Source organism: Scophthalmus maximus, chromosome 2 (assembly GCF_022379125.1).
Source record: "Scophthalmus maximus strain ysfricsl-2021 chromosome 2, ASM2237912v1, whole genome shotgun sequence".
In the NCBI taxonomy this organism is placed as follows: Eukaryota; Metazoa; Chordata; class Actinopteri; order Pleuronectiformes; family Scophthalmidae; genus Scophthalmus; species Scophthalmus maximus.
The window spans coordinates 3,686,846-3,711,612 of NC_061516.1; the positions used below are offsets into that span (position 1 = coordinate 3,686,846).

At 39.3% G+C, this 24,767-nt stretch overlaps 3 protein-coding genes across 4 annotated transcripts; 2 read left to right on the forward strand and 1 right to left on the reverse strand.

Annotated features, from left to right (window-relative positions):
* The first annotated feature begins 692 nt into the window (after positions 1–692).
* gnsb (glucosamine (N-acetyl)-6-sulfatase (Sanfilippo disease IIID), b) lies at positions 693–12,300 on the forward strand. Its single transcript, XM_035624405.2, has 13 exons — positions 693–1,072; positions 2,724–2,783; positions 4,031–4,234; positions 4,495–4,560; positions 4,673–4,771; positions 7,702–7,869; positions 7,952–8,034; positions 9,390–9,508; positions 9,603–9,706; positions 9,815–9,916; positions 10,020–10,130; positions 10,272–10,382; positions 10,486–12,300. Exons 1-13 carry the CDS (start codon positions 860–862, stop codon positions 10,633–10,635), a joined length of 1,590 nt encoding a protein of 529 aa, XP_035480298.1. The 5' UTR covers positions 693–859; the 3' UTR covers positions 10,636–12,300.
* A 1,992-nt stretch (positions 12,301–14,292) lies between these two features.
* Positions 14,293–18,375, reverse strand: mrps24 (mitochondrial ribosomal protein S24). 2 transcript variants are annotated; one of them, XM_035625789.2, is made up of 5 exons: positions 18,102–18,375; positions 17,501–17,578; positions 16,002–16,113; positions 15,565–15,624; positions 14,293–14,738 (listed from the first exon to the last, which is right to left on the reverse strand). In XM_035625789.2, the coding sequence occupies exons 1-5, from the start codon at positions 18,141–18,143 to the stop codon at positions 14,455–14,457; spliced, it is 576 nt and encodes a 191-aa protein (XP_035481682.1). In that variant the 5' UTR covers positions 18,144–18,375; the 3' UTR covers positions 14,293–14,454. The 2 variants fall into 2 exon arrangements, with proteins under 2 accessions (XP_035481682.1, XP_035481683.1); XM_035625790.2 differs by lacking the exon at positions 15,565–15,624 and having other exon boundaries at positions 18,102–18,369.
* A 241-nt stretch (positions 18,376–18,616) lies between these two features.
* nudcd3 (NudC domain containing 3) lies at positions 18,617–24,432 on the forward strand. The gene is made up of 6 exons (XM_035625788.2): positions 18,617–18,977; positions 20,898–21,217; positions 22,334–22,466; positions 22,571–22,714; positions 22,806–22,994; positions 24,129–24,432. The coding sequence occupies exons 1-6, from the start codon at positions 18,780–18,782 to the stop codon at positions 24,237–24,239; spliced, it is 1,095 nt and encodes a 364-aa protein (XP_035481681.1). The 5' UTR covers positions 18,617–18,779; the 3' UTR covers positions 24,240–24,432.
* The last annotated feature ends 335 nt before the right edge of the window (positions 24,433–24,767 follow it).

A 24,767-nucleotide genomic window follows, 5' to 3' on the forward strand; every position in this document is an offset into this window, starting at 1 on the left:
CCTGTTGGTTGCACTTAATAGGAAATATGTTTGTTTATTTATTTTCAGCTTTGTTGTCCTTGTTTTGTCTGCATCCTCCCGATCATTGTTATTGGTCTTGTGTGTACATCCACCGTGAGCCACCAGAAACCAGACTCAACTACTTGGCCAATAATACTGAGTCCGCGTTCTCAAAATGTTGAGATATGATTCCGATTTTTTTTCATAATTTTTGACTCATCTTAAACCACCGAGTTCTAAGTTTTATAGTTTTGGCGCTTTGTGGTTTGGAAGTCAACTTCCGATGTTGAGTGATTACCTCACAATTTGGGACAAAGTGATTTTGCCTGCGCGTCTCATTACTTTTGACGGGATATTTCAAAAATGATAGTTTAGCCTTTTTCATTTCATTTCTTATGAATTACTCCTGCTTTTTTTTTTTTTTAAATGAACGATCAACAATGACAGGGCCAGGTAAAGTGTTGACTTGCCCCAACTTGGTAACCCTTTTCCTTATGTTGGAGTTTTTGAAGTGTTTATGAGTCAAGTTGTGTAACGTCTGTGTTTGTACACCGTGTCCTCTGTCCTCTCTCCTCCCTCTCTGTCCGATCATATGATCACCAACACTTGACTCCACTTCCTCAAACTTTGAAGCTCGACGTGTTCGTCCAGCTAGAACACACACACACACGCACACACACACACACACACACACACTCCCCCACACACACACACTCACTCACACACACACACACACACTCACTCACACACACACACACACACACACACAAACACACACACGCCCCCGCCCCCGGCGCAGCAGGGAAGTTGAGGAAAACGAAACCGAGGTTCGCAGGACGCGCCGGCAGTCGCTTTACGCATGGAGCCCGAGCAGGGCCGTTGCCGCGGCGGCCTCCGGGCCGTGGCAGGTGCGAGGACACGACGTCAGGGGAGAGGACGAGCCTCGGCCCGCACACTCTCCACGCTGCTGCTGCTGCTGCTCGCCTGCTGCGTCAGGTGTGCGGGAGGGGCCCAACCGAGCAACGTCGTGCTCATCCTGGCCGACGATCAGGATGTCCACCTGGGCGGGATGGTGAGTTGACTCGCCGCACCTGTGTCGACCACGAAGACACGTGTTGTTGCTATAGTGACATGCGCGTGTCAAAAGTTTTCGAGCTCCCACTGAAGCATATAGAATACTATAAAAGCATATAAAGCTTTTATACTGTGCTGGGAGTCACCTTGAACTAAGTTCAATCAACCTAATTGTACTTGGTTTAAAAAAATAAAATAAAAATAAAAAATCGTTATTATTCATAAAAGTAGCCTATAGAAACTGAAGCTTGAAAACTGGGCTGTACAAGTCTAATGGCCTCTTGCCAAGACAAGAACTGAATTCATAAGCAAGGACATTCAAATAGCTTTGATCTAATATAGGAACACTAATAAAAGGGGCAAGAACAAGTAATCCAACTATGAAATACAAATAATATAATTAAAAAACAATAAAAGATGTATTGACATAGCAGCATAAAATACTTCAAAAATATCTATCTTATATTGTTTGGGCTGTCAGCCACTGATGGAATGAGTATTAAGACTTTTTAATCAAGTTATAGTTAACTGTACATTAACTGTACATTATATAAAAAAAACACATTTTACCCTAATGGTAGGGTTAGGGATTCTGGAGAAATACATTGCCAGGGCTGTTTATGAAAACCACATTTCTTTTCAGCGCGCGCACAGAATGGACAGATAGCAGAGCAAAAGGAAACATTTGCAGAATTTTACAAAAAGTGTACTGGAACCACTAATCCTACCTCCAAGTACAACAACATAACGTATTAGTTTCAAAACATTCTGCATCATGCAAAATGGCCCGTTTCAGAGTGTTATATGTATCATATTATTAGTATTATTACTTCTGCATTAAGCATCATTTCAGTATTGTTCCTTTTTTGAAGTTAAATATATGCTTTGAATAAACAATGCTTCATATTTTACAGACAGATCATATGTTTTATAGGTAAAATCCTGATCTGAAAAGTAAGTTTTCAAACTTTTACCTTAGTAAAAGCACACGAGGAAAACTTTTCTACCACCTCTGTCAGCTATAAATGAGGGAAGTGTTTTCCACTCTCCTTGTATCAGTAGCTGTGTCCCAATTCAGGGGCTGCATCCTGAGCATGTGGCCTTCGTCGGCGAAGGCTGAACTGAAATCTGGCGGTCAGCGTGTTTTGCCCTTACCGATGTTGGGAAGCAGTAGAGCTGCAGTCGCACATGGTGCGAGAAAGTTTGTTACCAGTGCGTAATGACTCGGGGGATAGGTTGGGCCTGGAAGGAACCACCCTTTGGACCCTTTGTTGCTTGGGAATGGAAGGACCCATTTGTCCGCCATGTTTGAAAGAGCGCTGGCTGCTGTGCTTGCTTGTTCAGGCCATGACTAACAGGGGAGGTTGACACAGTAATAATCAATTTAACAAGGGATTTGTCAAGGGTGGACTCAAAAGTGTTGAGTGTTGGGTGCCATCAGGAGTAGATTGGAGTCTGAGAGGACATAATGTCTCTAATTTAATGGTCATAGACCCACAGCATCTATGAATTATGGAGCGATGTATTCACTGACTGTAATAAAGAATTTGTGTTCCGCTCTGAACGGGAAGCCGGAGGTCTGCTTTAATCTTTGAATATTGGGAGATGTTTCACTTTGCATGTCTGTCTCTTCTTGCTCTATCCTGCAGACCCCTATGAAGAAAACAAAAACCTTGATAGGAGATGCAGGAGCAACATTTGTGAACGCTGTGAGTACATTTACCCAAGTCCTATATTTAACTCTGAGGCACTTCCTTTTTCTCTGCTACATTCCAGAGGGAAATATTGTTACGTCATTTTTGCTCAACTATGTATGTCTCCCAGCTATAATTTCAATCTTTAAAGGTACGGTTTATTAGAAATAATGTATAGCTAATGATTACACCTGTGATTCCCCGATGGGTTTGGCTCGTGACTCCTGCGTCATATACCAGGTCTTTCTCAGACCTTTCTCCTCTGAACTTCTCACATGGTTTCATTTTTAAAAAACTGTTTAAAGCCCATAGAGAACAAACCATGGAAAAATATGAGTTTGTATCTCAATATTCACAAATACCAAGCCAAAATGTATGAGATCATGATACTAACTCAAAAGTGTACGTATGGTAGATAAGGGTCTCTACCTAAATTCATGGTGTAAAGTGCATTAGGGTGTGTCCAAGTGTTACGGCTGCACCATGCACAAAAACAGATATACTTAGTCTCTTAATTAATCATGGGTGTGTTTTGTGTGTAACATGCTGTAAACCAATCAGAGTGCCATCTCCCATTACCTTTAGAAGCCAGGTGCACTTGCACCCTGGTGGATTGATATTATAATGTTGGAACAATGTGAGCACTGGGCTGGAAAAGTTGCACTTGGCACTCCTTGGTGTCGGGTGTAGGATGAGCTCAGTGAGTTAGAATTACTAGACAAAGTCAAGATTGTGATGCAGTAAGTCAAAAATGTTGACTTACCAAGGCAAAAAATATGAGATAATGAGTAAAAGTTATCAGAATTTGGATTACATCAAAATTTGGATTTACCATTATTACTTTTATCGATTTTTTAAACCATGGCTAACTTTTGTATCTATTTATATTTTTTTATTACCAAACATGGCTTAAAACCAGCCTTACCTGGAGTAGCTTCTACGGTACCTGCTGCCTACGTAGAGAGGCATAGATATTAACAATCTAATATTGGAATATTTAATGGAAAAACAGTGATAGGAGATATTTTACCACGTAATAAGTACTTTCACTTCTGATATTTTAAGTATCGCTTTACTTTTGATACTTGAAGTATAGTAAAAGTAACGCTGTTGTTCTGTTTCCTGAAGTATTTCTTCCACCACTACATTCCCCTATGATTACATGTCACATGTGAAATGTTGAAACTGGATGAACAAACCCGCCTGCTCTCCTTTTTTTGGTCTTCCTCTTATCGCTGTCCTCTCTTCCTACTCGTCTGAAGTATACAGTCACGCCACTGTGCTGCCCCAGCAGGAGCAGCATTTTGACGGGTCTGTACCCCCACAACCACGAGGTGAGGAACAACTCTCTGTCTGGGAACTGCTCCAGTCCTCTGTGGCAGAAAGGTCCCGAATCCGAGGCCCTCCCTGTTTACCTGAGCAAACAGAAATACCAGACATTCTTCGCTGGAAAATATCTTAACCAGGTTTGAACACATGAGCTTGACTTTGACTTTTGTAAGTTGTGTGAGTTCAGTCTGAGACAAATTTGCAGCGCCTCTTCAGTGATTCACACTTTCATCAGTTTACAACACGCTGATTTGTTTCTGAGTAATGCTCGATGATCAGTAGAGCCGGGGTGACCTGATAGCTGAATGGTTGGGGCGCGTACCACATGTGCCCATCTTTATATACAGTGTACGTGTTCAACAAAGGTGAACATGATTTGAATGTCTTCTGCCACCAGTATGGTAAGAAAGATGCAGGAGACGTCAGCCACATTCCTCCTGGCTGGGACCAGTGGCATGCATTGGTGAGTCTCAAAGACAGACACACACACACACACACACACACACACACACACACACACACTCTTGTTTCAGGTACTTGAGTTGTCACAACCTATGCTTTGCTATGATTTGCAGGTGGGGAACTCACAGTACTACAACTACACGCTGTCAGTCAACGGCAAAGAAGAAAAGCACACTGACAGTTATGAAAAGGACTACCTCACCGACCTCATAGTGAGTTGTAATCGCGCACTCAACATTGGCTGTTGGATTGCAATGACTTCTGCTTGTACTGAGCCTGTGACCAGCACTATGTCATGCCATAGGACATCTGTACTGGGAGGTTTATTTAAGAATTTGCAGGGCGAATAATGCTGGTCACCTCCAAACTGTCTGAATCAGCGGCTGTCATAGAAATATAAAAAGTCCAACAAGTCCTCTTTGCTTGCCAGTCAGCAGAGTGAAAGGTTAATCAACAGCCAGATGGTGAATAAGGGTAAAAGAAAGAGGAGAGGCTAGTACGAAGGATGTTCCGTTTCCGTGTGACTATTTACATTTCGATTTTAGAGTGTTTGAGTGAAGTTCTTATTAAGTCAGTTTCTGTGTCATGGATTCATACGACTGCTGCATGTCGTCATCATCAGCTGACACGACTGTTAGCCAGCTGCCCCCCTCCTCTGCTCTAAATAAAGGTTGTGAAAGCTCAACTTCCCCTTGTCATTCGCACCGCTGGCTTGAAATGTCCCTGCAGTAATGTTAGTGCTTTTATCAGCACCAAAGACTATAAAGAAACACAATACTTAAAGAGGTACTCACAGAGTATTTCTAATATAGGGAGAGCTTCCACTCCCCAGTGGACAGAATGAATGTGGACCTATTGCGCTGTAGCCCCCAAAAAACCAATGGTTAAAAAAATTAAAATAAATCTGACAGGGTTGGATAACTTTCTGATAGTATTGCTGACGTCACACATCACAAGACACTTTATGGCATTCATCCTTTTAGTTTCACCAATGCCTGGTTGTGTGTGCGCGTGACCGTGACCATAGCACACGCTGCATTAGCCAGATTTACATTTGGCTGTCAAACCTGACGATCCTCCTGATCCTCCTTTAGCTGGTCATTCCACGTCGTTCATTCCGAGTGCCATCGAGGGAGGGGGCCCTGTGGCGATCAGTCGTAAATACTTAACTGAGCAATCAGCATGCTTGAGCAGAATGCCACGGGCTAAAGTCACCATCCCAGTAAGAAATTGAAATTGATTGGGCAAGTCAGTTGATTGATATGCCCGTTTTGTCTAAAAGAAGGTGTAAATTATTTAAGCCATTTAGCTCCATTCACTCCAATGCATTGGGAACTACATTGAGACTGCCCTCTAGGTGAATTGCAGCAGATTTTGGTATAATCATGTTAATAGCAAGTGAACAGGCTCTCCGTTGATGGGTGCTTTAGGTATATTCACTACACCTCCAAGTTGGGGGACTACATCCATGCAAGCTCCTCTGTGATGCGGCATTTAGACATAGTGATGCTTTGAGCTAAATGCTAATACTTGCAAATGAGCATGTACAGCCGACGCTGATGTAATTCGTTTAGCATGTGTTTGGTCAGAAAACAAAGTAGGGAAAAGTTTAGTGATTGCGTTATCACGAAGCATCTCAAGGGGAACAATTATCCAAAGTATTTACAAAATGCTACTTTGTTTTTCAGGGGAAAACCCTGAAAAGTCAAGTAATTGCTTGTGTATTTGAGATTCATCTTCTGGGAAGCATGAATGTCTGTACAAAGATTTGAGCCAATAAATCTCGTAGATATTGAGATATTTCTTTGGGTAAGACAAACTTTTTCCTGCTGGTGGAGCCAGAAGATGTTATTAGGATTAATCATCTGGGGAATTTGAAAATCTATACAAAGTCCCATGACAGTCCATCCTATAATTGGAGATACTTCAGACATATAGGGCACTCTCACACGTAATTAGTCGTTCACTTGAAAAACTATTTTTTGTCTATTTATCCATTAAGTGCAGTTCTCGCAAGTCGTGGTCTGTGTGCAGGTATTTTTTGTGCTGTGAAGGCAAACGGAGGAAGCGACATGTAGACTGTAATTATGCAAGGTTATCTAGTAACCATGGTAACCTGTATGTTTGGCAGCATGTGAGTGCATGAATTTTCCCTGATTAGAAACAATGACTGTATATAAAAATATATTTATATATTTTATGCTACTGTGTGTGTGTGTGTGTGTGTGTGTGTGTGTGTGTAGAAAGTTAAGCTACTGCAGAAAGTGCTTAAAACCTGTATTATCTCGAAAGACCAGCAGAGGGCGACTCCACTGGTTGCAAAAATACGTTAGTTTCTATAGAAGTTACTTTCAGCATGGTTCAATGGGGGACCAATACAGTTTTAAATGTGCATTGGAGAAGCAGTTATCTACTGTTGTCTTATTCATATATCATTTTTGATTATATTGTTTAATTCCACTTTGTTTTAGGATCATGATAGTACTACAGTCTCTTATTTAAATCTCATCTGGCAAAAAATGCTATTTGCCTATTTGTAATCGAAACAAAATTAGGGAGAATCTAATGAAAAATGTTTGGAGTTAAATTTTAAAGACAACCATCTTGTTAGATGGATGAATTTCCAGCCAAACATATTTTAGCATTGAGTAGAGTGATTTAACACTTACTGACATTAAAAACGTGTTTAGCAACAAGAGACCAGTTGTAATTTCGTACTGTCTTGTGGTTAGAATGACTCACAAGTGCTGCAAATTCCCTGTTCTTGCAGCTCACTCATCACATTTATTTTAATGTTGTTCTAATATCTGGTGCTTGTTCTGTCAAACAAAGATGCTGTGGTTTTCTCCATGTTTTCTGTTCAGAATCAGAATTAGAATCAGTTTTATTGCCAGGTAAGTAACAGGTTATGTACAAGGATTTTTTTTTGGTGTTATTAAGGTGCATGTAGCAGTTAACATATATAAAAAGAATTAGAAAGAGAATATAGAATAAAAGAAAAGAAAAGAAAATAGAATAGAATAAGATAAAATGAACAAAAATTCACACTATTTACAATAAATTTACAATAAATATCGGGGTCACAGATGGCTCAGCAGGTTCAGCAGTAGTGTATTCAGTCTTGATTTGTTTTGTGATGCAGGCGAACCGGTCCCTTAAATTTTTGGATGACAGGAGCCCTCAGCATCCCTTCTTCCTGATGTTGTCTCCTCCGGCTCCTCATTCCCCTTGGACGGCAGCGCCTCAGTACCAGAATGACTTTGGCGATGTTAAAGCCCCTCGAGACGGGAGCTTTGACAAACCAGGGAAGGTATGACTATTACATCAGGAAGTCTTAACACAGCTTTTTAAATTGTCCTCCTAACCAATCTCTATTTGTCTGTTTGATTCAGGACAAACACTGGCTGCTGCGCCAGCCTATCAACCCCATGCCAAATAGCTCATTGACCTTCCTGGATAATGCATACAGGAAAAGGTACATCTTAAACAATCCTCTTTTATAGCCATGCAGGAAGTGTGGTTCTAGCAATTACATTTGCGATGACCTCCAGTGGTTTAACTTCTCACCCTGCAGCAGTGATGTACAGGTGAACTCCAGGAACCCATGACATCATTGCTGGGTGGTGTCGGAGGTGATATGGAAAGTCGTTTCAAAAGTACAGTTGATTTAACTAGAAATAATATTATAAAAATGTATATTATGTATAGTTACCTCCACCAAGGAGGTTATATTTTGTCCATTGGTTGGTTGGTTGGTTCGATTGTCAGCAGGATTACAGCTAAAATCACAAAATGGATTTCCATGAAACTTGGTGGAACGTGAACCAAGAAAAACAATTACATATTGGTGTGGATCTGGACAAAGCGCGGATCCATGAATTTTGTATCACTTTCAATTTCACATATTTTCCCAGGGAATAATGCCGGGAATAATAATCAGGCATATTTAGGGGACTGATATCTGAGTGTGATCAATTGGGTGCAGAGTGAGACACCCTAAGTCTTGCTGATCGCCTCATGTCAGTTTCAGGAGTCACATTCTCCCACTTTCATTCATTCATATTATATCAATAATTTAAGTTCATCGTTTTTGTATTTTTCATGTTGTATTAAAAGTTACCTTGTTTAAATATCTTAAAAAAATAACTAGAACTATCTAATTTGTGTTGTTGAGTTGTATATTTCGATTATCGCAAATGTTTCCAGTCCAGATTACCAGTCAATGGCGTCATATTTGGGTTTGTCTGCCAGAAGAGTCAAAATTGTCTTTTTAGCTTTTAAGTAACATTTTTAAGATAAACCTTTTAGATATTGGTGATTTTTAACTATACACTTTAACTGGATGAAGGATTTTAGTCATCAGACTTCTGACGACTAAGTCAGAGAGCTCAGCTCGCAGCCCCTCGGAGATGTTCTGTGAAGTTGCATTGTTTTGGAGAGTAGGAGACCTCTGAGGATAATTCAGCTTCTGGTAAAAAAGACACCTGAACTATGAACACTGAAGGAATCCTAACCAGGAGAAGCTGACTGCAATGATGACAACAACATCCATAATCACATGCTACTTCACAAATTCACTGAAGTCCTCCTTTTGTCATTGCTTTGATTGCGAGACCCCTTGCTGCCGAAAACGACATATTGCATCGCATGTTAAAAGTAGCTAGTGAAAAATGAGGTGTGGGATTAAGTAGACCAGATACCCAATGTGAAAGGACTCGGATCAGGGCAAAAAAACTAAAAACTTAATGTTTACATATGAAGGTGTTTTTGTATTAATTACATTCAAACTAAAAGAAACTAATCAGAAGAGAACAATTATTTCTCCTGCAGGTGGCAGACTCTGTTATCTGTGGACGACATGGTGGAGATGCTGGTCAAGAAACTTGAGAGTATAAAGGAACTGGACAACACGTACATCTTCTACACCTCAGACAATGGCTACCACACAGGTCTGAGCATGTCCAGTTAGTCCTCATATGCTTTAATACAATGCAACGCTTCTCAGTGACGTCTCACAGTAATCACCGGCCTTCACTGTTTCAGGTCAGTTCTCTCTTCCCATTGATAAGAGGCAGTTGTATGAATTTGACATCAGGATCCCGCTCTTGGTCCGCGGCCCTGGCATCAAACCAAACCAGACACTGCAGGTCACAAGACATTTGCTGCTTTCCTCTTTGCATGTACTCCTTTGAGCCTGATGTATTTTCAGCATTGTTTTATGCATATACTGTATGTTTGTTGCATGACTCCTTCAGGCTCCAGTATTGAATATTGACCTGACTCCGACCATACTGGACATATCTGGTGTCAACTTGTCTTCTGTAAACGTGGATGGGCAGTCTTTCCTCGGTCAGATGGTCAGCTGTTTTTTCAATTTTTAATCTTTTAATTGACTTCAATGTTTTCCTACACACTGCACTGCTGTCATTTTCCAAACATGAACTTAGGTTTTCTGTTTAGGCTCCCTCACTGCGCAATGGCAGTGCACGTCCCTTTTTCCTGGTTGAATACACTGGAGAGGGACATCCAACAACAGATCCCGCTTGTCCCAAATTAGGCCCTGGACTATCTGTAAGTGCAGTGAGATATTTCAATCTGGACCAAATTTGGGGAACTGATGAAATATCCTGGGGACGGCACCAATACTAAAAAAAAACACAATGACAGCAAACCTTAGTTGCGGCATTAACCTAAAATGTTCTTTTACTTTAGCAATGTTTCCCGGACTGTGTGTGTGAAGATGCCTACAACAACACCTACGCCTGCGTCCGGACCCTCGACAGTGAAAACAACCTCCAGTACTGCGAGTTTGCCGACAGTGAGGTAGAGCGTGACTCTGTCTGCTATTTTCGAGACGTACGTGTGTGTGTGTCGCTTTGTGAAAACAGAAGTGAAGCTTAGTGTTTGCTCTCCCTGTGTGCCCTAGTCATTTGTAGAGGTGTACAACCTGTCGTCAGACCCCCACCAGCTGGAGAACATTGTGAAGAAGGTGGATCCAGCCCTCCTGCAGGCGATGAACCAGCGGCTCATCAAGCTCCAGTCCTGTGTTGGGGACAGCTGCCGTGACATCAAGTAAAGAAGAGGCCGCTGAGCGGTTTACATTCTCCAAGAAGCTGTCAAACACCACTACACCACACTTACTTTTGCACCAAATCAGCTCTAGTTCTTTAACCGCTTACGCTTCAGGATTCTTGGAACCCAGGGAACCCTCCCACAAGTTTTGGGTTGAATCGTTGAACTAAAGGATGCATCATTATAGTGCACAACAAAAGTAATCAGTGTTTAAAAAATGGTGGATCACACCATCACATGACCCCTTCATTGTTTTCTTCCTCATCTTTTATTTCCAGCCAGTAGAGTATGAAACGTCCAATGACATCATCATGGTTCACCCTAGAACGAGTTATGAGAACATAATATAATAACCACTCACGCGTTTCAAGTGGTTAGCTTAGCTTAGCACGAGGACTGGCAATAGAGGGAAACAGATATGTCCAAAGGCAACAAAATCCACCTACCAGCACCTCTGCAGTTCCCTGATAACACGTGACATCCTGTTTGTTTATTCTGTACAATAAACAGAAGTGTAAAAATTACACATTGCAGTTTTATGAAGGTTTATCTGTTTTGGCCAGGACATAAACAGGAAAGAACCCTTGTGAAAATTGGATTTGTCATTTTTATCCTTACGTTTTTTGTACAGAACCCTCAAACAGAAAGCAATTAAGTGTATTTCTCCAAATGATTTTTTTAAAGCTATGCTTATAATATATTACAATACGCTTTCATGTGTTGTATGTCATATTGGACTTCCTCATACCATTGTCAGTCAGTCAGTCAGTGGTTTTTTGCCCAGTGTATTGGAAGATTAATACCACTCATGTTCTTCCATTTCATATAAAGCTACCTCCATGGTTAGCGTAGCCTAGCAGAAAATGTAATGGAGGGAAACTGCTAGCTTGGCGCTGTCCAAAGCTGACTACGTCCACCCACCAGAAACCGTTCACTAGTGTATATGTTTCGTCATATTAGTTTAATTTGTATAAAAACTCATTTTACAGTTTTACTGAGGCTCACGGTATGTGTGGTTCTATTTCTTGAGCTGGGACAAAACCCAGCATGAAAACCTCAACTTTTAATTTTGAAGCAAAAATGACATGAACCAGATATAAAATGAAAAAATATCTGTGAGCCTTACAGCTTCTGGTGTTTGAACCGAGCCAAGCCAGCCGTTTTCCTAGGTTTCCAGTATTTACGCTGGGCTAAGCTAACAGCTGCACAGATGTAAGAATTGTAACTAACTACTCTACCTTTGGGCAAGATTTCCCAAAATATCAGAATATTCCTTTTTACTAAACCTACAGCCTTTTTGTTTGTCTGTTTTTTGCTGTCATGTTGATAATTGATTCAAATTTATGCAGCCATTTCAGTAAAAGATGTTTAAATTAAGTCTTTAAAGAATGGACAACATTTTGTGTGTTCAGCTATTTCTCCAGTTTTGTGCCTCCGATTTAAAAAAAATTGAAACTTTAATCTTGAGTATTAGTGATAGTATTATTGAAGAGCCGTGTGGAAGAAGGAAAAAGTGCCTTGTGTGTTTTTGTGAGGAATTCATCAAGGGAAATTTCACCTGGTCTTGTGTGCTTTTTTATTTGCACTGACCAAGAGCATGTGCCTTAAATGTGAATGTATTTGCACTGTGATGAAACTGATTCAAAATAAAAAAGAACTTTTAAATGTACCGTCATTTCTATATTTCATTAGAATTACACAGCAAAAACAAAGTAAACAGACTGAATTTATAAAGAGGTGTTCTAGTATTAATCGACCTCTCAAAGCACTTAACATTACATGTCACATTCACCCATTTTATTTTAACAGTGCTTTACTATATTGTCATTCACTATCTGCTTATACAGCAGCCTCCACCATGGGCCCACAGGAGAAGTAAATTGTTGATTAATACATTTATATTCATTATCTCAAGGCACTTTACATTGCAAGGTTGAGCAAGATAAGATAAGATATAGGACCTTATTAATCCTATGCCGGGGAAGTTCACTTGTTACAGCAGCATCAAGAGTGAAGGCATCGGGGAAAGAGGTTGAAATATCACAAAATATACAATAGAAAATAGAAGAAAGAAACTATTTTAAAAAAGCTATATACATTGAGTGCAAATATTGCCTTGTGAAAGAAGGCTATGTGTAGTGGTTTGGATTTGAAGTAGTAAATAAATATGTTTTGCACAGAATTATATATTGCACAGTTGTGGTGGATATATATATATATATATATATATATATATATATATATATATATATATATATATATATATATATATATATATATATATATATATATATATATATATATATATATATATATATATATATATATATATATATATACACATACATAGATGTACGGAGGATGATAATGAAATGATGAAATGCAGTATGGCAGGACAGAAGTGCAAGTAACAATTTAAAGGAACCGAATAGTTCCCACAATGAGCAAGTACTTGGTGAACCATGGAAGAAAAAACTCCCTTTTAACAGGAAGAAACCATGAGCAGAACTGGACTTATATCTGCTTGTGTGTCTAAACACTGCTTATAACTGCTAAATAGGAAGCTGAATAAAATAAATCAATGTACAAGAACAAAATATTATGCAATATGATATTTAATTGAAGGAGTCAACTTTGAAGTTATTTTTGATCAAATATTTTGGTTAGGAATTTTTTACTTACAATAATATATATTAATTTTCTAATTATTTCAGCAAAATGTTATATTCATATTAAACAAATCCTGAAAATATTACATTTAAACAAACTGACTCAAAATTTTCAGACAATATTGGATTTAAAAACCTGGACTAAAAGATTTAACAAAACTGTGTGAGTTCATGTTTTGGTGTTATTTATATCATATTTTGCTTTTGGCTTATGTTATGATATCAAACTGCCATCGATTTCCGCCAAAAGTATTGACTTAGGGAGAGACTAAGGGAAATTGTGTCAGAGAGGGTAAGAAAGCAGTCCCACTAGAAAAGCAAAAACCAACAGGTTGAAAACTAATTGAAGAAAACTCCCTGAATAACGGTTGCCTTTCACTACTGTATTTATTACATTAGTAAACTACATGGTGGACTGTTTCCAAATCTCCACACTGACGACACAGACCGTCTTGGATTCTGATGGCTTTCAGTCTCAGCTTAGTTAGAACCACATCATTCCTTCTTCCAGAGTTTAACAGCAGACTCTTCTCTTAGCGGATGGCTTCAGAGACGGAATGCCGGCGCCTTTGCTCTTCTTTCCATTCTTTCATTGGCAAATTAAGCTTTCACCCTTTTCAACAGGACTTAGAATGTGTGTTTGCACTTTGGACAGTGCAGCAACAAAATGACGGCATTGTGCACTGAGATCAGCAACACAAAAGATACAGCACGTGACGCACACAAACTTCTTGGCTGAACTGGCAGCCCAGGTGTATGGAGTCACATTTTTAGTTGTTAATAGTTGCATATGGTTTGATTTAGTCTCAATTTCATTGCAATCCGTGTTCAAAATATCAACCATATCACTTCACTGATCATGTATGGTGGGTCAAAACATCACCATTTCAGAAAAAACAGCTACCCAGTCACGTGATGCGGTATGGAAACTATGAAAATATGAAAACTTGTGCTTGCTATAATTTCAGGCGTATTAATTAATGACATTCAAATGATTGCATTCTCTTTTATTTATGGGGGAACTATAAACAGGTGGCATCATTCAGTGTGTAAGAATGAAGATGAGTTATAATTGAATACAATATTAAACTGCAGCTTGTGGTAGATTATCTCAAGGAGAAACATTTATTCTGTATTGACACTGAACAGTTGCATCAAAGGTACTTGTACACAGCTTTCTCCTGCAGGGTCTGAATCTCTAACTTGACGGGACATTTGTAGAAGTGAGACAGTATTGACTCAGTGTAGCCAATTAAGAAGTAAAACTTCATTGGTGGGAGCTGCTGTAACATTAAAGCACACACGATGAGCAAGTTGCCACGCCTCTTGATCACAATCTCATTGGCCAGGCAGCCATGGAAAGTCCCAAACATGAATTTCCTTATGAACACGTCCTCTATGGTACGTTCAGCTGCTCCCTCTTCTCCTTTGAGGTTACCTGGTGAAAATGGGAAGGAGGGTTGTCCTGATTCATAAAGTACAATACAATACACACAGGTAATATTTCAACTTAAGTTCTATCATCATTTAAGTACAGAATGGTTACTTACAAATATATTCCATTTATATTAGCTAACAACACTCATAGCGCTTTACAGGACAGGTCACATTCACCCATTCACACACAACGCTGCTATTTACTGCGCTTTCCCTGTCACATTCACACACTGTCGGAAGAGCCGCCACAGGGCTCAACTTAAGGTTAAGTTTCTTGCTCAAGGACATATCAGCATTCACACGATGGGAAGCTGGGATTAAACCGCTGACCGTATTGATTTTCTGGATTTGCATTCTGTAAAAAAAACTTGGCGACACTGGAGTAGGTAAGCCTATGGTTATTTCTGAGATCACAGCTAGTATATATATCTTGGCAGACCAGGTTTTCACCTCTAAGGCTGCACTTTCTTATTGTTGGAGATGGGGCGGTTTGCAGCCTGAGAGAAGAGTCACAGAAGTACAATTCAAATGCATTTTTGCTGGTATCTCTTCATCCTATAGGACTAGAAATGACCTAAAGCTTATATTGATGGAAAAATAATTTGTGATCATACGGTAAGAATGATGTTGTGTCATCATGATGATGTTATTATGAAATGCCATTATTACAATTTAAAAAAGATAGCATTGCCTGATCGGGGTATATACATCACGTGTGCGGGTATGCATTTTATTAATTATGTCTGAGAATTTAAGTGTGTTTCATGTACAGAAAACAAAGCCTATAAATCTCTTGACCATAGCTCTGACTGTGTAGTCCCACTCACTGAACTGAAAAAGTGTAAATTCCTCATGACACCTGGCTTCCTGAACAAGAAGAGCTGTTGCTGTAAAAAACACACCAAGCTCCATTTAGAATTCTGATATGATCATTAAAGTTTCCTTGCAGAATATCAGAGACATTTATAATGACGTTTAAGTCTTTTTAACAGATCTGCAGCTCAGCATTACTCTTCAACTTGCACAGCTTGATTCAGGCTGTTTGAACCACAGACTAAGACAATTCTTGGAGGAGTATCTTGGTTCAAGCATTTACATGGTGCAAAATCAGGCATTGTGAGCACAAAGCGGGAATAACACAGGCTGTTCTACCTGTTACAAGGAAGAATGTACCATCAAAACGGTTTTGAAGCAGCTAATTAAAAGTTAAGGAGTTACATAAAGTTGCTTCAAGTTGCTCTTTAACAAGCTTGGTCATGCTCACTGGTATGTTGTGACAGCCATCCCTTGCGATGGCCAATGTGATGAGGGTGAAGTGCTTGCTCATAGGTCAAGGGTTTGTCTCCTTTCCCCACTCGGATACGAGCAGCTCGATTCTGAAGACAAAACAGAAAGAAAGAGACCAAATGTCAGCACAGCACAACAGTCCAAATGTCTATAAGATGACCTCTTAGTAAAACATACTAATGAGTAGACAACTGAATAAATTGTAGGCGCTGAGCCTTGATCTGAAAGCAAAATTGCTCATTTGTGCCTACTTCCACTTTAATGGAAATCCCCAAATGGGCAGAATTTGCCTACTCAGTGTTTTTTTACTGGATTGTTAATGTGAGGTCCTGTTTACACAGAAATCCTGTTTCTCTCTCTGACCACCTCTTACATATAGTGAAGTGTTTGGCAGGTGTGTATGTGTTTTACTGCATGTGTGCTCAAAAGTCCTCTGATAATTTAAAAAGACTATATAGTCTATATATACACTGAACAAAATTATAAACGCAACACTTTTGTTTTTGCCCCATTTTTCATGAGCTGAACTCAAACATCTAAGACTTTTTCTATGTACACAAAAGGCTTATTTCTCTCAAATATGGTTCACAAGTTTGTCTAAATCTGTGTTAGTGAGCACAAGATAATCCATCCACCTCACAGGTGGGGCATATCAAGATGCTGATTAGACCGCATGAAGTGTTGCGTTTATAATTTTGTTCAGTGTATATACGAGTTACTGATTGGACATCATAACCAAGCTAAACCTACAGTATATGATGTTCATGGTTCTATCAGTCTACTGCTTTATATGACTACAAAAACAGAATTTGTATGAAAACGTATTAGACATATTAACAGCTTGGCACTAATTGTCGTTGTTGATTAATATGAAACTTTAATCCATAAAGGTGTTCTTCAATATGCCCTGATGTTCCTATCTAAGTGCATTTTATATTGCAGTCTTAAATGGTGTATGTAACAAACCACCTGATCGCCAACAGCTATAGACGGGTTTCTGTGCAAATGTCATCATTGACATGTGAACACAGGCAGAAAGCGTCACAAAATAAACGCGAGCTTATGAGGAAATCAACATAAAATGTTGTTTGTGTGCCTAGAACGGCGAGAATCGTGAAAATAATGGGTGTAAAATGTTCATTATCCCAAGAAGAAAGCCTGCCCGTTTAGCTCAGAGAGCAGAATTAGTGGTTATCTCAGACAATCACAGGTTTCAAACAGCTGCTTTACTTCTGAATAGTTAGAATGATCAGTGCTATGACACGTGGAAACGTGTGTTCTGCACTGATGCTGTGCTGCACTGTCAACTGTATGAAAGACAAGAAAAACAAACAGATCCACCACTGAAATTACATTTTATCATTGAGTCCAAAAACAAGACACACACACACACACACACACACACACACACACACACCCAGTGATATTTGTAAGCGAGCAAACCAACTTCAATTATGTCTGGTGCTCAGTGTTTACCTTGCAGCACACTGCGGTGACATGGAGACCTCTGCTTCCAGACGAGCTGCATAATGATCCGGCCCTGATTAAGGCGCCCTGCAGATGAAACAGTGGAAACACATTGAGAGTGAAAAAAAGAAGCAATGACGTTACTACAAGGAGTGCTGAGAGGAGGTTTGAAAAAAAATAAATAATAGTTTTTTGACAGGGACCAAAATTCCCAACACTGCATGACCCTGACATGACAAGTACACATTTAAGTCACAAGTACGAAATTTACACATTTCAATTACACATGCACTTCACGGATGTTAAACATATTTGACATAAGATGTAACACTAATAGTTAAGTTTACATGCTGCGATGTTCATTAAGAAATAAGATATCTTTTTGACAAAGTTTACAAAAACAGTGTATCAAGGCGCCTGTGAAAAAGAGCAGTTTAGAGGTATTGAATTATTAATTCATCCTCGGTTAACAACCACACACGAAATCGAAGCTGTTAATTGGCGTGGCGGTGCATTAAGCTGAAATTGTGCAGGGGACTTAACAGCTATCCGAGGAATGTCGAGATTATTTCAGATAAATGTATTCAACTTTAAAATATTGTTTTCTTACCAGCAGCCTCGCGCTGCCTGTGCTGCTCAAGGACACCGCCATGTTTTCTGATCCGTTGTTATCGGACTATGCTAAATAAAAGAGCTAACGCTAATCTCTGACTTGTTTGTTTTTCAATATCGTTGTGGTTTTCAAGGGGAGTTACAACTATGTTTCCAAAAAATGTTTTTTTTAAACTCGCGTCTAAATCGCAAAATTGCATTATATTTTTCACGAATAATGTGCCTGTAAACTGGAACTGTTTGTTCAGTAGCCAGGTATCTGTTTCCACCGGACGACTAGAGGGATGTACCAACCGCATTGAGAAAAATAAAAGTGTTCAGTCAAAGGGTAGCCTCCGTAAAACATGTTATGAAATATATTAGTATGATATTATGCTAATTGTAAATGCTATACAACAAACAAATAATATAGAATATTTTATCAATCATACTTTTTGTTTTTTGGGTGCATTATATATTTGTGTAACTCCCGTATTTGTAGCGGCTGTGCACTTATTTCGAAAATACAGAACCGGAAGTTTTATTATTGTTCTGGAAAGAGGAACACGGGCGTCCAGAAACGTTGTACAGCACATTCTTGTTGTTTATTTTTCGTTGTAACATACGGCCCTTTATTTTCACACATAAATCGTTGGTAAAAATACTCAAAGGGTCGACTGAAACGCTAGCAGCCGCGATGGCGTCGCCGCTGGAGATGACAGAGATGTACGACAACGCTCTGCTGGGAATCCTGCAACACGTTGGAAACATCCAGGACTTCCTTCAGGTCTATTTTGGATTCTTGTACCGTAAAACGGACTTTTATCGCTTCCTGTCGAGTCCCAGCGACAAGATGGGCTTCCCCCCTGGCGTGGCCGAGAAGATGGTGCTCAAGGTGAAGTTTGTCAGCATGTTAGATGGATATTTTTCAACTGTCCCTGCAACCTGCATAAGAGCGATATGAATTGTCCGGACCGCAGAAATTACAGCCAGAGATCCGCTGCGGTCACGCCATTTACACTTTCGGATTCTTTTTACATTTAAAAAAAAATATCCTTTGCGCGTCTGTAAGGAACATCATGGTGCTTTCAAGTGCACCACAGACGTGCATACATGTGTTGTCTATGTGCAAAAGAATTAAACGGATAAGTTTCTATATCTTTTTTTTTTCCAAAATCATTTTCTTAATCAAATACATATATCTACGTGTACTTAAGAAGCTACCATCATTGCAACATCATATTAGGCTAAGATTTATTAACATTATCATTTTTTAAAAATCGCTTCTGAAATCACACAAAACCTACATTTTTATGGGGGCAGATGTTAAAAAAATTACATTAAAACCCCACAAATCAAATTGTTTTCGCCCGGAATCCACCAATTTCTTGTTGAATATGTCCCCAGGTACCTCTGTGGTAGGTTTCAAGTAATTTTACTGCAGCATTTTGAAACAACTCCTTGCTGAAATAATACCCAGTCTGCACATGTGTCTTAGGGGGAGATATTGAAAATGCAGTACAAATAATAAAGTAAATAGTCTTCTCTAAATCCACCAGATTCATGTTCAACATGTCCCCAGGAACCTCTGTTGTAAGTCATAATGCGGCAGCATTTTGCAATAGCTGTATGTTCAAGCCATTTCCAGAACACATGCGTTCCTATGGGTGCAGATGTTTAAAACTCCATGAAAATATTTCACTAAAATACACAAGGGTCATTCCCTGCCAACTCCACGAGTTCCTGCAAGTTCCCACATCATGGATTTTCTTGGAAAAATTCATGTATAAACTAATAAATTCATGCGACTTTGCAAAACCCTACAGCTTTACTCCAAACACTTTTTTAGCAATGATTTTTTAAAGATTTTCATCAAATTGTCATTCTTTGTGTGTAGTCTAAGCCTATTCTAATTCTTATTTTTCCACTGCATTGGGTTAAAATTTGTACTGAACATCCAAGGCACCCTAAGGATAACATGTAGAAAAAACATGCCAATACATACATGTATAACATGTATTCATGTTAATAGTTGTTGCTGAATGTTAACAGTAATCAATTTTAAGTTTACAGTACCCGAATGCCTCCGCTGGTTTTCACTTCCTTGCAAACAAAATTGATTCTGTGTAGTATTACTACAGTTCTATCACATGTAGAAGTTATATGGTCATGGAAAAAAAGTTGAGTGCCACAGCTCTTGCTAAATATAGCTTCACTGCTAAAAAAACACTTTTTATATTTTGACTATATATCTTCCTAAGAAGGATTATTTTGATTTACTTGAAACTTTTTTATGGGAAAGTGTTAATGTTCATTGCCAATATATGGAAAAAGTAAAGATGTTATGTTACTCCTTCATCATTAAAATTTTGTTTTTGAAAATTGCCTAAATTAATTCCACCTGGCGTAAAATTGCTTCTATACAAATAACAGCCAATCACGTGGCAGAAACTTGCTTCAAAGCAAATATCAGCCAATCACATGGCAGGAACTGGTGCTCCAATCAATTGCAGGGGTACTCAGTGTTGTAAGAGAAGAAGTAGCAACATCCCATTGTACTGACTATTAAAACTCATGCAGTCACAAACAGTATTTTGTAATTAATTACTGCAGAGATCCTCCTAAATCACACACACTGGACCTTTAAAGACGTGTTGATTCAACACTGTGATCATTTTAGAGGATGTAGATTGTGCTACTGTATTGCAAATACACAGATGTTTCCGGGATTTACTCTACTGCCATTGATATAAATGGGTTGGATATTAGTGAATTTCAAGCCCTGATCTGTGATGATCTTACTTTTTCCCCACAGACATTTAAGCTGTTTGAGAAGCTGGCAGAGCATGACAGAGAGAGACAGCTGAGCGAGATGCAGAAGAGAGTGGAGAGTAGATGTGTTCCTCCAGCAACTCAGGAGCTGGAGGTCGCCTGTCAGCCTCACGAGGAGGCAGAGGAGCAGGGCACAGAGGCAGCGCAGATGGAGAGCTCCCCGCTGGATGCCGGGCATGTTGCAGCCCCTGCAGCCTCAGAAGCGACCGCCAGGCCTCAGCCCGAGGGCAGCAGCGGCGGCGCTCCAGGGCCGTTAGCTCAAGGAGATCAGGGCGCTTCAGCCAGCACAAACTCAGCAGAGGAGTGAGTAACGACTATGTCAACTTTTCAGTTGATTGAAGACAACATTATTATCTCCTATTATAGGTGCAACTCAGTAAATGCACATGCATTGGTCTGCATCTATGTAATTCAGCATTACTGTTACTTTTTCGGAAATTGTAATCCCTTACACTAGTAGTTACTGGGAAAAGTAATTATATAACAGTTATATATTACTGGGTAATTAGTTACTGCACAACACTGGTCATCAGTGTGTGAATGGTTGACAAACACTGCCCCCCAATTGTGAGTCACTTTGGGTAAAAAGTGTCTGCACTACTACTTCATATACAGTTGAGTAGTTTTGTCCAATGGCTCCCAAGCTAGGGGATGGTCCCTCCAAAGGGTCACCACAAAAATCTGAGGGAGCATGAAATTATTATTGACAGAGGAAATAAGTTAAAAAAAAAACAAATTTCGAATACAGAAATATGTATGTATGACTTTTTTGACTTTTCTCTAATCTTTGTTTTTTTTGTGAAATATTAGAATATGACATACCTCTGGCTAAATATGTTACAACATGTTCTTTTTATAAGTTAAATGTATGTTTTACAGAGCCCAATCGATAGGGATTTTTGGGGGACAATAATGATATCAGGTAGTTAAAAAAAAAATATATATATGTAATAAAAAAAAGATTGGCGAGGATTCCTAAGATGTTGTTATCAAAGACTACAATGACAAAGAACTGCTTTCAGTTTTCATATCAGCACATACCGGCAAAGTGTGAAAGGCTCATATGGCCTGATTTTTATCGGCCAACCGATATATCTGGCTCTATTGTTTAAGTAAAATAATATTTTCTAAGTAACTAGTATTCACATCTTTCAAATAAAATAAGATATCGAATGGAGTGTATAAAATAACAATAGATCCCCTTTTATATGTAGTGGAGTAGAAGTATTAGGTGACATAAAATGTAAATACTCAAGTAAAATACCTCAAAATTGTACTTAAGTTCTTGGATGAATGTACTTAGTTACTTTCCACTACTGCACCCTGGCCATGTAGAGTGACTCACATTCATGTAAAACAACAGCAGAGAAGGCAACTTCAAACAAAAACTGTGTACATGTTCCTGTGTATGCGTTCCAGGGGTCAGGAGAGATTTCAGTGTGATCCCGACAGTTACAACGGGGCAGTGAGGGAAAACTACAGCTGGTCTCAGGACTACACTGATGTGGAGGTTCGTGTGCTTGTGCCCAAGACTGTTGTGAAGGGCAGACAGGTAAACAGAGTTATTCAACCACCCGCCACACCAGGAATACTGTTCACCGTTCACTTACTGCAGGTGCGTGTGATGCATTTGTATGTTGCCATTGCTGTGCTCAGGTCAGTGTTAGTCTGCAGACCAGCAGCATCCGAGTTTGTGTGAGGGACGGAGCCAAGGAGGAAACACTGATGGAGGGAGAATTCACCCACAAGATCAACACTGAAAACTCTCTGTGGAGCCTGGAACCTGGCAGCTGTGTGGTCGTGAGTAAACGCTCTGCTCGAATTCACTTCCTTCCTCCTTTTGTTCAACGAACAGCTTCTAATTCAGCTTCCATCTGTGCTTGGCTTCCAGCTGTCACTCAACAAGACCTCAGAGGTTTGGTGGAACGCAGTGCTGAAAGGAGAGACGGAGATCGACATCAACCAAATTAACCGCGAACGCTCCATGGCGTCAGTTGATGACGAGGAGCACGCAGTTTTGGACAGACTCACGTTTGACTACCATCAGAAACTGCAGGGCAAGCCGCAGAGTCATGAAATGGTGAGGACACAACTTAAATCAAACATAAAGCCTGCACTTTTTGTTTGCTCGAGGAGGAGTTATAGTTTCTAATTTAAACGTTCTTGACAGGGCTGTCACAATATCACATTTTCATTAGACAATTATAGTGGCCAATTCACAACAATAGTATTATCACAACATTGACAGAAAGTGTGAAAAATAAAAATTTCATCTTTAACCATTTTTTAAAAATGAATTATGCACAAAAGACTAAAACCTACTAAGATTGTGCAGATAGATTATGATGTCATTGATGGTCAGAGTGATCATAGACTGATGATAATAATTACTATTATTCCTGATAGGAACATTGAATTAAGTAGAATGCAATTTAATCTACTATTGTGGCGTCCCACTCGTCAGAGAGAGGGCATATCATTTTCTATTATCGTGTAAATGACACTTTCGATCAAAGCAAATGGACAGAGACAGAGAGAGCATCCTGGATTGATTTACTTCATATTATCATACACGTAATATTAACACAATCCATAATATTTTTTTTTAAAAATATGATTATCGTCATTATGGGTTTATTGCACGTTCATTAACGCTTGTAACTACATGAGTGTTGTGTCATAAAGCATTTATTACATGTTTATATATCACTTATAAAAGCTACTCAAAATTGAATTGCACCGCTGTGTGGGACGTGTTTTATAGTGGTTGTCTGATTATTTTTTTTCTAACTGCTTTTCCTGCAACACTAAAACTCCTCAAGGACTTAGATTCGTGGTGTTTCATAGTTATTATGAAACATATTTTATTTTATCTCTGTGCATAAGGGATGATAATAAAGTGATAGATTTATGACAGCACTCAAATGAGCCATGCATTTGATCTATCGCTCTGTATTTGGAACACATTAAAGACATAATTGTTGCTACCATGACTTTGTTTAGACGTGAAATAGGGCTTCAGGGTGCTTGGGAACCTGGGCCCGGTTATGCTGAAAAGGATTAAAAAATCAGAAATAGCCAACTAAATGTTTTTATGTTCCATAACTTGGTAGCTGGTTACAGTTAAGTCGAGTCACCCCTAGATGGCACTGTGGTCTTTATTAGCACCAGCGGGGGACATGTATAACATACCCATCTCCATGTGTCTCCACAGAAAGTGCACGACATGCTGAAGAAGGGCTGGGATGCTGAAGGCTCGCCCTTCAAAGGGCAGCAGTTCGACCCCTCCATGTTTGACATCCCACCCAGTGCGGTACAGTTCTGAGACACAGCCACAGCTAAGCCAAGTATGAACTGGATTCTAGTTTATTTATAGAACTGCTTGCAAGACATTTACCTGCTGCTCTGCTGTGTTGGACGTCTGTCCTTAACTGTAAGAGCAGAACTGAAGCCGCTTGTTCTGACGAGGACTTGTAATTATACAAAACCTGATAAAAATGTGTACTTTGTTCACTCCACAGTGCCTACAGTATGTGTCTGCTCTACTGAGTGAATCTGTTCTCCTTTTTCCATCCATATTCTCACAGCAGAGCCCAAAACCTTTGCACATTTAATCATCTGTCATTTACTGGGTGTCAGTTTCTTTTCCACCTTCCATAAATTGTGGTGATTGCAGAACAGAAACAGATCAGAGTCAACCTCTGTTTTCTGTCCAATAATAATAATAATAATAATAATAATGATTATAAATCAGATGGATCTGTATAATCAAGAATAGAGTAATTTAAGTTTTTTATGTTTGCATTTGAACATTTGCTAGGACATAACAGCACTCTTTCTTTTGTTTTGTGGT